We start from the raw sequence: 17,020 nt of genomic DNA, 5'->3' as shown, positions 1-17,020 counted from the left end.
TGGATGGGTGCTTAATCTAGGATAGAAGTTCGGCACAACATCGTGGGCCGAAGGGCCTGTTCTGTGCTGTATTGTTCTATGTTCTATGTTCTATGATCAGTGATGGCTACTTTAGATGACTGTCTACTTGGAGTTTGCACATTTTCTCCATCTCTGTATGGGTTTTGTCTGGGTGCTCTCGTTTCTTGTCGCAGTCCAAAGATGTGCAGATTAGCTGGATTGCCCATGGCAAATGCAGGATTACAGGATAGGATTGGGGGTGAGGTGGTGGAGGTGGGATGCTCTTCCGAGGGTTAGTATGAACTCAATGGGCCGAATGGCCTGCTTCTACACTGTAGGGATTCTATAATTACTTACAAAGTAGAATTGCACAGATTGTAATTTATTAATCATATTATTTTAAATTTATTTTTAGAAATGCCAACTGTGCGATATTGTGCCAGCAAGTTATTTAGAAAAATATATACTTATAGTACTTTTGTATTGCTTTGATACAGCTAGTTATACTTTTAGAGCCATTGTATATATCCTGATGAGACTAATAGAACAGAACTGCTTTGCATTTTTAAGTTGTTTGAGTCAAAAGGTGTGGCGCTGGAAAAGTACAGCAGGTCAGGCAGCATCCAAGGAGCAGGCGAGTTGATGTTTCAGTCATTCGTCTTTCATCAGGAATGCAGAGGGAAAGAGGACTGAGAGATAAATAGGAGGGTGGGGCTAGAGAAGTTAGGTAGGATGGCGATAGGTGGGAGGTAATTGTGGAAAAGCACAGCAGGTCATTTCCCTTGTGTGGTGCCACCATTAAATATTCTGTACATGTAGATTCTATTCTGCAATTTCATTCAAGATAATGCTTTAAGTAGAACTGAATTGGTCATTATCTCTTCATATGGGGCAATCTAGAAAGAAAGGTGATAGTTTTAGGATAAGCAGTAGCAGATTTAAAACAGAGATGACAAAGAATTATTTATTCCAAAGGGTCATGAATCTATGGAAGTCATTGTCCCAGAGTATGGTGGTTACTGAGCAGAGGTGTTAAGTAAATTTAAGGAGGAGGTGGATAGCTGTTTAATCAGTAATAGGTTGAAGGGTTATGGAATGCAGGTAGGAAAGTGGAGTTGAAACCAAGATGAGATCAGCCATGTTCGTATTGAATGGCAGCGCAAGCTAAAGGTGTTGAATTGTCTACTCCTGCTCCTACGTGTTAGGTCATAGAGATGTACAGAACAGAAACAGACCCTTGGGTCCAACTCATCCATGCTGACCAGATATCCCAACCTAATCTAGTCCCATTTGCCAGCACTTGGCCCATACCCCTCTAATTCCTGCCTATTCATATACACATCCAGATGCCTTTTAAATGTTGCAATTGTACCAGCCTCCACCACTTCCTCTGGCAGCTCATTTCATTCATTCACCACCTTTTGCGTGAAAATGTTGCCCTTAGATCCCTTTTATATCTTTCCCCTCTCACCCGAAAACAATGCCCTCTAGTTCTGGACTCCCCCGCCCCAGCGAAAAGACTGTCTATTTACCTTATCCTGATTTTGTAAACCTCTATAAGGTCACCCCTCAGTCTCTGACACTCCAGGAAAAATAGCCTCAGCCCATTCAGCCTCTCTGTATCGTTCAAATCCTCCAAACCAGGCAACATCCTTGAAAATCTTTTCTGAACTCTTTCAAGTTACACAGCATCCTTCCGATAGTCCTTATAAAAGAGTTTTAATTGCAATCTGTATTTGAATTATTGTTAGCTTGAATATCTCTTTAAAGTCTAAAAAATGCTACTGTGCTAAAAATTTGCATATTCACCTCTAACCTTCAATTAAAATCTGTCAGTTTTTACAACTTATGACCAATTCTTTAATGCATTCCTATAGTATTTTCAGTCCAATCTAAAATAAAAGAAATTGTGAATTTGAACTAGCAGAAAATACTGATCATAAATAGCAGGTTTAAGATTTTTAATATTTTTAGGTGCTAGCTTTAAGATAGAGTCATATAGTCATGCGGCACTGAAGCAAATCCTTTGGTCCAACAAGTCTGCACCAACCATACATCCCAATCTGACATAGTCCCATTTACCAGCATTCGGCCCATATCCCTCTAAACCCTTCCTATTCATATATCGATCCAGATGCCTTTTAAATGTTGTAAATGTACCAGTCTCCATCACCTCCTCTGGCAGCTCATTCAAGATATGCACCATCATCTGCAAGAAGGAGTTACCCCTCGGTTCCTTTTTAAGTCTTTCCTAAGGTATTAGAACATTGTGATTTTTTAATCTATCTGATACACATGAGAATAACTCTGCTAGTTAAGCAAGACTTGCACCTTCTGTTAACCTTGGTATTTAATGTTCAATTTTTGAAGGATTTATTGTTCAAAATACATCACATAGCTATTAGATATGAATTGTTATGACCAGAGAAAATACTTTTGAAGAATATTATTCCTAAATAGTTAATAAAGTGTTGTAAACAAAATAGTGTTTTAATATTCTGGTTGTCAGAGATAAACATGATATTTTCAATCAAACACTTTAATTTGTTAATCTGCCCCTTTCGGATGTTGAGTAGATGAGCTGTATTTTGATATGTGTAATTACTGGACGTGTAGGTGATGTCGAGTCTCTCAAAATTCTCATCACACTGCCTTGTAGCAGTCCATTATTTTCAAACTGTTTAACTGATTTAGTTGACCATGAAATGGCATTATAAACTGACAATCTTTTCACCCTTAGTTTCTCAATGTGTTTTCTTTCTCCCTCTCTCCCTCCCCTTTGATCCTGTTTAGCATAACAATGGGACTGCCGCTCAGCCCAGCAGCTGACTCCGCCCGCTCAGCACGTCATGCTCTTTCACTGATTGCTACAGCCAGACCACCAGCTTTCATAACTACTATTGCACGTGAGGTGAGTCATTGTGCTGCGTCCCGCAAACTACAGCTATTAATCAGTAATTTCATACCCCATTTTTCATTGCCAATACTGATGAGCCCACTTGGAAAACGTGTTGTTCTAACTGAGATTTTTCTTTAAATCTTGCATTGTTTTCTGCAAAAGCAGTTTGATAACATACTTAGCTTATGATTTGGAGATGCCGGTGTTGGACTGGGGTGTACAAAGTTAAAAATCTCACAACACCAGGTTATAGTCCAACAGGTTTAATTGGAAGCACACTAGCTCCGAAAGCTAGTGTGCTTCCAATTAAACCTGTTGGACTATAACCTGGTGTTGTGTGATTTTTATACTTAGCTTAGAATCATATGTTGGTTTTTAGGCCCTTTTATTATTTTAGCTTCTGAAATAGAATTAGAAAATAGTCTTTTTGATACAAGTATTATTGGGTTATCTTTGCATCAGTGGTTATGCATTGAAATAAGGGAAACAAAGTGGAAACATTTGAATAGTTCCTGGTTATTACTTGCACAAATTTTGCATGCAGTAAAGATGACAAAACAAAACTGGAAATATAACATAATTCTACTGAGTACAATTAAATAAGCACTGAACGTTACCTTTGAATTAAAAGTCATTCCCACGTTTTGAAAATATAACTTTAAGCTTGTTTCAGTATTGCAGCATTAGCTAATCATTTATTAGTTCAAGTTCCATGTATAATCATTTTATTTTGCTTGATTATCTACTTTTGCTAGGAGGTGAATTTAACAAACTGTGATATAATCCAAGATGTACAACAGATTGCACTGTGAGAAGGCTGCCATCATCTACCCATATATCTGTCTCTACACATTTCTGCAATAATGATTTTGGGTTTAAATAAGATCTTATTTTCTGAGTTTACCAGATATTAATCAATTATTTTTAATTGAAAGTTCAATTTCATCTCAAATATACCATTTCCTGGCAATTCATCGAAATGTTATCTTAAATCACTGACATGAACTTGATTGCTTAAAAATTCATCCTTGTAAAATCCACTAATGTGATTATGATGCATTTTCATTCCTCCTTAATATCTCTACAGTCTTTGAGGCAGTGAATGTCCACGCCCATCCTCTTCTCAAGGCTTTCCTTCATAGTTCATCTCCGTGGAAATGCCCTCCCTTGATTCATTCCTCCCTAAATCCATCCATTTCCCTGTCTTTCTTTAAACCCGTTCAACTATGACCAATATTAGGAGAGTGATCAAATCTTCACCAAAAATATGAACATAGAGTCAAGGATGGGTTCAACCTGTACGTTGTGAGAATAATGCTTAAAATGTATATGTTACTGTTATTTTTTGTTCAATACAGTGCAATTCCTGTTTAGTAATCATGGAAATTTGATGTGATAATCAGCTTTATTCTATCACACAACTCCAGGTTATAGTCCAACAGGTTTATTTGGAAGTACTAGCTTTTGGAGCACTGCTCCTTAATCAAGTAGTTGTGGAGTATAAGATCATAGGACACAGAATTTATAGCAAAAGTTTCTAGTGAGATGTAACTGAAATTGTATATTGAAAAAGACTTTGATTGTTTGCTACGTCTCTCATCTTTTAGAATGGGCATGTTGGTTTCAATTCTTTTGTATGTAAATCCCAGAACTTTTTAAAAGTTATATTCTCAAGTGAACTTTAACAATAGGTGTCATGTTGGCCCAGATAATGCATTGAAGGTGTGAGGTGCCCTGTGTGAGGCTGTCTCTGCTTCAGTGTTCAGACTGATTCTGATCTAAAAAAGGGACTTACAGAATCTTACATGGATTCATGCAGTTTTTGAGCAAAGTAAAATGTAATTCTGCAAGTACAAATTCACCCCATAAACCTGTGTGTGTGGGTGTGTGTGTTCAGGGGGTATGAATGTCTGTGAGAAGAGTGTGATGTGTATGCATTTGAATGTAAAGGGCTATAAGTCTGTGTGTGTGTGTGTGTGTGTGTGTGTGTGTGTGTGTGTGTGTGTGTGTGTGTGTGTGTGTGTGGTGCAGTGGGGTCACCTGTAGTGTGACATGAACCTAAAGTTCCACTTGAGGCCATCCCCATGGCTACCGAACTTGGTTATCAGCCTCTGCTTGGCTGCTTTGTGTTGTTATCTGTCCCGAAGTCCGCCTTCGGAGGACAGTCACCTCAAGGTCCGAGGTCGAATGTCCCAGACCACTGAAATGTTCTCCAACTGGGAGGGAACACTCCAGCCTGTTGATTGTTGTGCAGTGTCCATTCATCCATTGCCATAGCCTCTGCTCAGTCCCACCAATGTACCTTGCTCAAGTTTGTGGGGTGAATTTGTACTTGCAGAATTATATTTTGTATTGCTCAAAAGCTGCATGAATTCATGTAAGCTTCTGTAAATCCCTTTTTTAGAATCAGTCTGAACATTGGGGCACAGACAGCCTCACACAGGGCACCTCACATCTTCAATGCATTATCTGGGCCAACATGGCACCTATTGTTAAAGTTTACTTGAGAATGTAACTTAAAGAAAGTTCTGGGATTTACATACAAAAGAACTGCAACCAACATGCCCTTTCTAAAAGATGAGAGACTTAACAAACAATCCAGGTCTTTTTCAGTATATAATTTCAGTTACATCACACTGCAAACTTTTGCTATAAACTCTGTGTCCTACGATCTTATACTCCACAACCACCTGATGAAGGAGCAGTGCTCCAAAAGCCAGTGCTTCCAAATAAACCTGTTGAACTATAAACTGGTGTTAAAATCTTCGAGGAGAAAGTGAGGACTACAGATGCTGGAGATCAGAGCTCCTCCTGAAGAAGGGCTTATGCCCGAAACATCGATTCTCCTGTTCCTTGGATGTTGCCTGACCTGCTGCGCTTTTCCAGCAACACATTTTCAGCTATAAACTGGTGTTGTGTGATTTTTAACTTTGTACATCCCAGTCCAACACCGGCACTTCCAAAGCACAGCTTTATTCTAGATTTCCCATTTACAATGTGCATCACTCATTAATTATCAGGTAACAATCTGTCCTTCCCTTTGAATTCAAGACATTGTTCTGAATCGTCAGGACAAAACCCAAGGAGTTGTACTCAATACTGTTAATGCAAAACCAGAAGGTGATAATCCTGTTATGTCCTGAAAGATGAGTCTCAGCAAAAATCATTAATATGAGACATTATAAAATGCTTATAGCACAGAATTAAAAATCACACCAGGTCATAATCCAGCAGGTTTATTTAGAAGTGCTAGCTTTCGGAGCGCTGCTCTTTCAACAGGTAGCTGTGGAGCAGGATTATAAGACACAGAATTTACAGCAAAAGATAACAGTGTCATCTTTGATATAAATTCTGTACTTTATGATCATGCTGTACAGCTTCCTGATGAAGGAGCTACGCTCCGAAACCTAGAACTTCCAAATAAATCTGTTGGACTGTGATGTATCAACCCTTTCTGCCAATAGAGAATATGTTTATTCCTAATATCTTTCCAAAGATGGGCAACAAAAAACACCCAGTCCAGTCATGGCAACTCTGGTGTTCCTTAGCTCCAAACAAATTAATTCTGTCCTTGTTTCCAGTAGGAAATCATTCTTTATTCTATACAGTAATATTATCCTTAGTCAATACTTCACCCCTCTTCCATTCTTTCCTTTGTCTCATTCCTAATATTTTCTATCCAGGATTATTTACTACACTATCCTTCTCTTTCTTTGAGCAAGATCTTTGGTATTGTCAAAGCATCATATTCCCACATGTCTACAGTGCACCAGCCTTATTCACCATATCCTATGTATTCACACAAATGCACAAGAAATCAATTTAGGCTTATTGGCCAATTTAGGCATTTCCTCTTAATCATCCCATTCCTAATATTTCATACTGTAATGCTCCCTCTGTCTTGTTTTTTCTCTTTAATGTTAGCTCCTGGTTTCCATGTCTCTTCTATGTTAGTTTAAACTCTTCCCCGTACCCCTAGCAAATCATCGTACAATGATATTTGTTCCAGCTCTGCCTAGGTGTGACCTGTCTGGCCTGTATAGATCTGCTATCTCCCCCAGAACCAGTCTCAATATCCAGGAAGGAGTTGTTTCCAATGAGCACAGTTGATGATTAATGAATAACCCAATAGTGGTGATTAGCCATTCAGAGTAAACCTGAAATGGTTAATAATTTAGTTTTAGCATTCGCAGAATATGGGCTGAGGACTGTATTGTGGTTTTTACACAGCATACTGATGGAGTGTCTGAATTGCACTTTCGCACTGCAGCTATTCAATAGGATAGCTTACGACAATTTTAATCAGCTGAGCAGTCCTGCTTAGGGTACCTAATTTGGGGTGAAAACTGTCTTCTGGGATATTTTGGAATGAGCACCTTTTGATTTAGTGAACATTTGATTATCGTGATCACTTTAGTACCTGTCCAAATCAATCACAGTAACTAGATTCCACTATATCTCAACATTCTATTAGCTCTTCTAATTGATTCACCATTTTCCCAAGGCATTGGAAGTGATGAGTCTATTGCTATTCCCAGGTCCCTTTCAAAATCTCTTTCTGCTAATTCATATATATTTTTCAAGCAATCTATTACTTCAGATTTTGATACTGTAATATCATTGTTACATTCGTGGATATAATTCATTGACTAATAATCCAGATTGGTTAAAATCCCACCATGGCAGCTAAGGAATTAAAGTTCTGTTGATTAAATAAAATAGAATTAAAGTTCAGTATCAGTAATGGTGAGCATAAATTTATTGGATTACTGTAAATATCCATTTGGTACATTCATGTCCGTTAGGGGAGGAAATTTGCTTTCCCTATCCATTTTAGGCTTGTATATTACTCCATCCTGCTGCAGTATTGTTGATTCTGAATTCTTCCTTGATGTGGCCTAACAAGCTGCTCAGAATCAAACCATCAGCAGTTCGAGAAGATTGCTCACCACCACCTTTTACAAGGGTACTTCATGGTGAGTAATAAAAGATTAGCCTCAGAAGCGATGTTCAGTTCTCATGACACAACTTTCAAAAAGTTAAACTTTATTTACTATTTGTCAGCCTCATTGCAAAACTATTTAAACACTTCACTCTCCATTTTAAAAGAGTCAACATGCTAACATGTTTGATATCAGATCGTTAATTTGGATCACACATCTGATTTCCAAATGCTGACTGCCAGCTGCAGTGCCACTAACTGTACCACCATGCTGGCATGACTTTAAATGTTCTTAATGGTGTTCTCTCATATTTTAAAATCTATTTTTCAAACAACACCACCTTATCTGATCTGGTGTTATACCCTGTTTTATTGCATTGTCATTCTTGTTACCTTGTAATCCACAAGGTCCTACAAGTAACAGTGAAATAACTGACCAATTAAATAATTTCAGTGTTATTGACTGAAGGACAAATATTAATAAAGAAAATGAGCAAATTCTCCTGCTCTCTTTGTATAGTGTTGTGGGTTATTTGAAAGACAATACCTTGAACAGTACAGCATTTCCTCAGAACGACATGGGTAGGTCAACTGAGATTATATAACCTAAACCTATGGAGAACACTCACTCTCATTCAGACATGCTCAATAAATGTTAGGTTTACTTAATGCCCACTACGTATCCTTCTTGTAGTATATGGTTTCATTTTGGCCAGAGACTCATAACAAGAATTTGTGTTTGAATATTGTCTTTTACACATTGAAACATTCAAAGGCACATTACAGATGGTTTATCAAACAAAATTTGTCACTGTTTGATTAGGAGTTATTAGGGTAGCTTCTTGAACCTCAAGGTTTTAAGGACTGTGTTAAAAATAGTTGTGACGTGGACAAGCAGAGAAGATTTAGGAATGCAGTCCAGAACTAAATGCTTGGCGGCTGAAGGCATTATTCTTCATGATTATTGATTCTTGTCAGCATCCATTTGTTAACTGAGCCATTTTTTGTGTCTTTAGATTTTGTGATCAAATCAGTTTTCATATTTGAGTCATAAAGTCATAGAGTTATACAGCATGGAAACCGAGCCTTTGGTCCAACTTGTCCATGCCAACCAGATATCCTAAACTGAACAATTCCCATTTGCCAGCAAATAGCCCATATCCTTCTCAACCCTTCCATTCATGTACCAATGCTGAGGCCTTCTAAATATTGTAATTGATCCCACCTCCACCACATCCTCTGGCAACTCGTTCCATACACAAACCACCCTCTGAGTGGAAAATGTTGCCCGTCAATTCCTTTTTTTTAATTTTTCCCCCCTCACCTTAAACCTGTGCCCTTAGTTTTGGACTCCCCTACCCTGGGAAAAAGATCTTGGCTATTCACCTTATCTATGCCCCTCGCGATTCTATAAACCTTTATATAGACACCCCTCAGCCTCTATCGCTCCAGGGAAAAAAGCCCCAGTTTATTCAGCCCTCCAACTCTGGCAACATTCTTGTAAATCTTCTCTAAACCCTTTCAAGTTTCACAACATCCTTCTTAGAGCAGGGAGACCTAAAGTGCATGTAGCATTCCAAAAGTGGCCTCATCAATGTCCTGTACAGCAGCAACATGACCTCTCAATTCCAATACTCTCTGTACTGACCAATAAAGGCAAGCATACCAAACAGCTGCTTCACTATCCTGTCTATCTGCAACTCCTACCTTTCTCTTCTTTTCTGATTTCTGTTTCTTTGGCTAAGCTTAATAAATTTGCATCATCTGATTAACATGTCGCTGCATCAAGAACAAAGAACATTACAGCACAGGAACAGGCCTTTCGGCCCTCCAAGCCTGCGCCGATAAATTTGCTTTCTCACTATTTCACCAGAAGGCAGAGCCATTTTTTTTTAAAAGGAAACCTTATATTGAAGTTAGAAATTCTTTATTTACTTCTATCTTCATAATTTTGTCCTTGACCTCATCTCTTTCTTCTGTAGTTGAAACTTGAAAGTCATTCCTTCATTATATCCAGGCTTCCCTATTCTCACACCTTGTGGAAACTTCACACACTCTTCCCTCCATAGCTTTGTATTGATGCAAAAGTTTATGTCCCACGTGTCCTCATTACTGTATCCCAATTATCCATCACCCTTGTATTTGTTCACCCCAGTTGGCTATCAGTTAAGCAGCACCTCAACTTCAAAATTCCCCCACACCCCTTGTTTTCAAGTCTCTGCATTACCATGTCCTCCTCTCTGTCTATAAAGTTCAGCCTGCCAACCTTCCAAAATGCCAGTCTCTTGAGTATCTTGTATTAGCTGCCCAGTCCTTGGGCTTTGCAATTCACTCCCTAAACCACTCTGCCTCTCAATCTCACTTTCTTCCTTTCAGACAATCCTTAAAAACTACCTTTTTGTCTGAGGTTTTGGTCTTCTGCTTTAGTTATTTTCTCTTGGTTCTTGATGTCATATTATCTTTAAAGATACAAAAATGGATGTTTTAGGATTTTATTATTATGTTAAATTTGCTGTTTAAATGCCAAGTTATTAAGAAAAATCAATTGTTACTACCTAATGTAACTTTGTTTTAGGGAAACATAATTAACACCGGGATATTATGAAATGTATATTCTTTCATTCTTTTAAAATAGATCGTTTAGATTTTTTTTAATCTTGATTCTAATGTCTTGATTACTTTTTGCATGATTCCTTTGTAGGTCCATAGGCACACAGCTTTAGCAGCCAATACACAGTCTCAACCCAATGTGCACACCAGCATCTTGGCTCGCGCAAAGAGTGAAATTCTGCGGGTGATTGAGATACTAATCGAGAAAATGCCAACAGATGTAGTTGACCTTCTTGTTGAGGTAAGCAGTTTTGTTTGGATATTTTCAAGGCTGATACAATAACTGAGTTGAGTGCATTGGTAGTCACTAGGGACAATGAGACGGGTAAGCTGAAAGGTCTGAAGGTGGATAAACCACCCAGACCAGATTGACTACCCTCCCCAGAGTTCTGAAGGAGAAAGCTGAGGAGATTGTAGAGGCATTGGTGGCGATTTTTCAAGAATTACTGGAGTCAAGGAGGGCCCCAGTTGGGTCAGCACGGCTTTATCAAGGAGATGTCATGGCTGGCAAATCTGTTAAAATTCTTTGAGAAGGTTGGTCAAAGGGAGCCAGTGGATGTGATCTATTTCAATTTCTAGAAGACTTTGTCAAAGTGTCTCATAAGAGGCTGCTAAGTAAGATAAGAGCCCACGGTGTTACGGGCAAGGTACTGGCATAGAGGACACTGGCAAAAGGCAGAGTAGGGATAAAGGAGTCTTTTTCAGGGGGTCAGTGTTGGGACCACAACTATTTGCATTATATTTAAAGATCTGGACAAAGAAACAGAGGACATTATTCCTACATTTTTAGGTGACACAAAGATAGTTGGAGGGGCAGGTCATGTTGAGGGTGGGGGGAGACTTCAGAAGTAGTGGCACAGGTTAGAAGAGTGGGCAAAGAAGTGATATGGAATACAATGTGGGAAAGTGTGAGGTTATAGACTTTGATAGGGAGAACAAAGGTGTAGACTATTCTCTTAACAGGGAATGGCTTTAGAAAATCTGAAGCATAAGGGACTTGGGAGTCCTAGTTCAGGATTCTCTTAAGGTTGACATGCAGGTTCAGTTGGCAGTTACAAAGGCAAATGCAATGTTAGCATTCATTTCAAGAAGGCTAAAATACAGGAGTAGAAATGTCCTACTGAGGCTGTAAAAGGCTCTCGTCAGACCACATTGGAATATTATGAGCAGTTTTGAGCCTTGTATCGAAGAAAGGATGTGCTGGCCTTGGAGGCGACCAGAGGAGGTTACAGAATAGTGGGGTGAAGGTCGAGGAGCTGAAAAATGTGTTGCTGGAAAAGCGCAGCAGGTCAGGCAGCATCCAAGGAACAGGAGAATCGCCATTTTGGGCATAAGCCCTGAAGAAGGGCTTATGCCCGAAACGTCGATTCACCTGCTCCTTGGATGCTGCCTGACCTGCTGCGTTTTTCCAGCAACACATTTTTCAGCTCTGATCTCCAACGTCTGCAGTCCTCACTTTCTCCTGAAGGTTGGGACTCTGGATCTGTACTTGATGGAGTTTGGAAGATGGGGATCTTGTTGAAACTTACAGATATTGGGAGGCCTTGATGGAGTGGACATGGAGAGGATGTTTCAATTAGTAGGAGAGACTAGGACCTGAGGGCACAGCCTGAGAGTGAATTGAGATGAAGAGGATTTTCTTCAACCAGAGGGTGGTTAATCTGTGGAACTTATTGCCTCAAAGGGCTTTAGAGGCTGAGTCATTGAGTATGTTTGAGACAGAGATAGGAAGAAGACCAAGGTTTACAGGAAGAAGGCAGGAGAATGAGGTTGAGAAGCACATCAGCCATGATGAGTGGAGGAGCAAACCCAGTGGGACAAATGGCCTAATTGTAATCTGATACTTTATAGTCTTATGGTCTTAGTTTTTCAAGTGAATCAGAAATTTTAATGTTTTCAAAGCTACTGGTTTTCAGAGTTTTGGAAACAAAAGGAAATTGAGTGATGCCTTGTGAGGGTGAGATAAACCTCTTAAGAAAAAGCACAAACCTCATGGAATTAGTGGACTCCTCTTAATTGCAAAATTCTAATGTTTTAAGCTTGATATATTTCCATTTTATGAGTGTTTTTTTTTTCTTTTTTAAATTTGTTCTTTTTATTTTAATAACTTTGCATATTGCAGTTTCTACAGCTGACTTTTGAAATTGTAACTATTGGAATAGATAAGGGAGATATTTAAGTTATTTGGATTTCAAGACTGCATTTGATAATAAGTTAGTGAGCAATGTTAAAGAACATGGCATTCTGGGAAATATACTGGCATGGGTTGAGAATTAGTTGACATACAGAAAACAGACAGTTTTCTGAGTGCCAGGCAATAACTAATGGGGTACCCATCTGTGCTTTGGCCCCAGTTGTTCACAATATGCATAAATGACTTGGATGATAGAACTTTGTGCAATATTTCCAAATTTGCTGAAGATCCAAAACTGAGCGGGATTGTGAGTTGAGAGGTGGATGCAAAGAGGCTTCAAGTTGATTTGGACAAGTTAAATGAGAGAGCAAACATATAGCAGATGCATTACCATGGCTAACCTGTCTTCTAGTCTTTCATAAGAAAGTGTAAAACTTCCAATTTAGTATGGTATAATGCATCTGCCATGAGTTTGTGCACTCGTTTAATTTCTCCAGATCATCTTGAAGCCTCCCTGCATCCTGTTTTTCATACTGAAGTGTATTATTTCAATGCTGATCCATTGAGAAGCGTGGATGTGCAAAGGGATCGGAGTGTCCTTGTAATTTAGTCAATCAAAGTAGCCAGGCAGGTATAGTAAGCAATTAAGAAAGCAAATGATGTATTGGCCTTCACTGCAAGAGGGTTTGAGTTCAGAAGTAGGGATGTCTTACAGGAACAAAAACAGAAATTGCTGGAAAAGCTGAGCAGGCAGCATCTGTGGAGAGAATTCAGACTTAATGATTTGGGTCCTTCCTCTGAAGCAAATAACCAGGCCACACCTGGAATATTACATGCAGTTTGGCTTTTCCTATCCAAGCAAGTTAAAAATCACTCAACACAGTTGAACTATAACCTGGTGTTGCATGATTTTAAACTTTGAGATGGGTTGAGAGTGTGTTGCTGGAAAAGCACGGCAGGTCAGGCAGCATCCGAGGAGCAGGAAAATCGACATTTAGGCCGGAGCCCTTCATCAGGAATGAGGCTGGGAGCCTCGGGGGTGGAGAGATAAATGCTTTTAAATGATTTTAAATTTTGTCCACTCTAGTCCAGCACCAGCACCTCCATATCATATCTAAGAAAGGATATGCTTGCCATAGGGGGTTGACAATGGAGATTCACTAAGTTGATACCAGGGATGACAGAACTGCACCATAAGGAGAGATTAGTTTGATTAGGCCTATATGCATTAGAGATTTTTTTAAAAATTAATTTGCAGGATGAAGGAGTTGCTTGCTAGGTCAGTATTTGTAGCCTGTCCCAAGTTTCCCAGTGGGCAGTTAAGAGTCAACACTTTGCTGTGGGGTCTAGAGTCACATGCAGGCCAGACTAGGTAAGGTTGGCAGTTTCTTTCCCTAAAGGACATTAGTGATCCAGATGAGCATTTCCTGACAATTAGCAATGGTTTCATGGTCATTAGAACTCTTAACTACAGATTTTTAATTGAATTCAAATTCCACCAGCTGCCATGGTAGGATTCAAATCCAGGTCTCCAGAATAATACCTGGGTCTCAGGATTAACAGTCCAGCAATAATACCACTAGGCCATTGCCTCCCCTGCTGCCTCACAGCGCTAGAGACCCGGGTTCAATTCCCGCCTCAGGCAACTGACTGTGTGGAGTTTGCACATTCTCCCCGTGTCTGCGTGGGTTTCCTCCAGGTGCTCTGGTTTCCTCCCACAATCCAAAAATGTGCAGGTTAGGTGAATTGGCTATGCTAAATTGCCCTTAATGTTAGGTGAAGGGGTAAATGTAGGGGAATGGGTCTGGGTGGATTGCGCTTCGGTGGGTCGGTGTGGACTTGTTGAGCCGAAGGGCCTGTTTCCACACTGTAAGTGATCTAATCTAAACAAAGATCTAACAATGCAGAGAGGCTGTTTTCTCTCTTTGGGGAGTATAGAACCAGGGAACACAGTCTGAATATTCAGGATGAACCATGTCAGACTTAGATGAGGAGAAATGTAATCACTCAAAGGGTAGTGAACGTGTGGCATTCTCTTCAAGCAAAGGCTATGGAAGCCAAGTAACTGAATATATTCAAGAAACTGGTAGATATATTTCTACATATTAAAGGTATTGAGATAGAGGATCAACCATGATCATATTGAATGGCAGGACAGGCTTAAAAGGCTGAATGGCCGACACCTTCTTTCTGTTTCTATGGTTCCCGTACGTCAGGGAGTAGGCCGACAGACATCTTAGCAACATCTGTCTGATCAGTCTAAGTTGTGTTTAACTTCAGTCGAAGCATAGGCATCTTTTCTGTCACAGGAGTTATTCTTTTGTCAGAAAAGAGGATATTCTCCCTCAATGTTTTCAATCTGGTAAGTTTTATATTCCGCAATAATGCTGTATTTAGTTCTGATCTCAATTGCACAGTTGCCCTGTTTGATGATAGAGTCTGTGGAAAGTTAACTGGGATGTCTGCAGTAGATAGGCACAAGCTGCCATTGAACAGAGCCTACTCTTCCTGAAAATAATGCAACCATTTTGTTTGACTTCTTAAACTGGCTACCACCAATATGTGTTCCATCGAACACCCGCAAACCCTTACCTCCTGCTAGAGGTTAGAAAGTGAACAGTTTATTGAAGAATGCAGGAAGAATGAAGACTCCAATGTGACAATAATTATCCTCAAACCCTTTGTGAAAAATGCCTGGTGGTTAGCAAAGGACGCTGACTTCACACACTCAGCTAGAACTTTTAGAAGCTCCTATGCTGCCTGTAATTCACTAAGCAACAACTACTACACTGTCAACACTGATACAGTCATTTCACAATCTTATTAAACTCAATGGTATAGGTCAACAAGGAAAATAAGTGGACAGCAGGAACAGTCCTTATGGCAAAATGTCAGAACAGACAGACTTGTCAAATCATTCCACATAAAGACAGTACCAATATTCTAACATATGCCATGATTAGCAAACCAGTAGGAATTTACCCAGATTTCCTACAAATATTCAGATGACACAAAGGAAATGGCTAGCAAAGCTGTTTACTAACATCCATAACATAGACTCTATTCTAAACATGCCACACCAATCCAAGATGGTGGCCATTGCAAGCTAGGGAAGCCACTCAACAAACCACACAGAACAAAATACCCATTCAGCCTCTCCCTATAGCTGATCCACTTGAGGAAATTGGGAATAAAATGTATTTTTGGATGTGTTGAACTTCAAAGTGAACTGGGTGTCCTTGTTCACGAGTTGATAGAAGTTAACATGCAGGCTCAGCAAGCAATTAAAAAGGCAAATGACATGCTAACAGTTACTACAGAGTGATTTGAGTACCAGAGTATAGAGCCTGGGCGAGACCTGGACTGTCTTAGTCTTCTAACATACAGAGTCATAGAGATTTACAGCACTGAAACAGACCTTTTGGTCCAATTTTTCCATGTTAACCATATATCCTAAACTGATCCAGACCCATTTGCCAGCATTTGGCCTGCATCCCTCTCAACCTTTCCTATTCATGTACCTGTGCGCACCCAGTATATGGAAAAAGTGAGGACTGCAGATGCTGGAGATCAGAGCTGAAAAATATAAGCTTATGCCCGAAACGTCGATTCCTTGGATGCTGCCTGACCTGCTGCACTTTTCCAGGAACACATTTTTTGCACCCAGTATGTGTCCTCCTTATTCTTCCAAACAAAATGCATTATCCTCTCGCTTAACTTTATTGAAATTCATTAGTTTCTCGTATGTCCATTCTGCAATTGTATTCATGTAATTTATGGAAACAGTACTACTAAACAACAAAGTTGGAGAAAACGTTATTATGTATCTAGTCATGTTAAAATTAGTGGACAACTGTGATATTGTTCATGATCATCTGGGATTGGAAACAGTATTTGATCCTTAGTTACCCAAAACAAATTCTGACCTTAATAATTGCATATTTCCCAGCAATGTAATTAAACACCCCTATAGTGTGAAGTTGTCTTTTGGTGTTTGGGTTCTAGTTTTTGAAATCTGACAGATTAAAGCCATAGTCATTGTAAAGGCCTGAGGTTGGTTTGTAGTTAGAAATACTATCAGTTTGTACAACCTCATCATATGTGGCACGAATCTCATTCTAGTCCATATTAACATTTCTTTCCTACTGATTAGCTTGTGGATAATATTGCCAAGTGGTAGTATATGCATATTAAAGAGGAGAGCCTGGTATGCCATCCATGGCAAAAACCAAGGCATTAGTCCGTGTTTTCAGTGGAGTAGGTACTTAAATAATGCTGGCAACAAATATCATGCAAAGTTTCACACGAGTTTTGATCAAGGTTTGAGAAATTGGAAGTGGCCAAGTTGTCTAATGGCAAGGAACCTGCTGAAGCTGATTAACTTCTACACTTATGGATCAAACTCACTTTCCATGCCCAACTCTTCCAGTATTGT

General features: G+C 39.4%; 1 protein-coding gene across 5 annotated transcripts in view; it reads left to right on the top strand.

Moving 5' to 3' along the window:
• wdr7 (WD repeat domain 7) overlaps positions 1–17,020 on the top strand; it is a 657,873-nt gene that overhangs the window by 505,585 nt on the left and 135,268 nt on the right. For all 5 annotated transcript variants that reach the window (XM_072573923.1, XM_072573951.1, XM_072573942.1 and 2 more), the window contains 2 exons: positions 2,794–2,911; positions 10,543–10,692. In XM_072573923.1, the coding sequence (XP_072430024.1) occupies positions 2,794–2,911; positions 10,543–10,692 (268 nt within the window). The remainder of the gene's footprint in view (positions 1–2,793; positions 2,912–10,542; positions 10,693–17,020) is intronic.

Source organism: Chiloscyllium punctatum, chromosome 1 (assembly GCF_047496795.1).
Source record: "Chiloscyllium punctatum isolate Juve2018m chromosome 1, sChiPun1.3, whole genome shotgun sequence".
NCBI classification, from domain to species: Eukaryota; Metazoa; Chordata; class Chondrichthyes; order Orectolobiformes; family Hemiscylliidae; genus Chiloscyllium; species Chiloscyllium punctatum.
The sequence above is the reverse complement of the archived record's forward strand: the minus strand, read 5'-3'. Positions and strand labels throughout refer to the sequence as shown.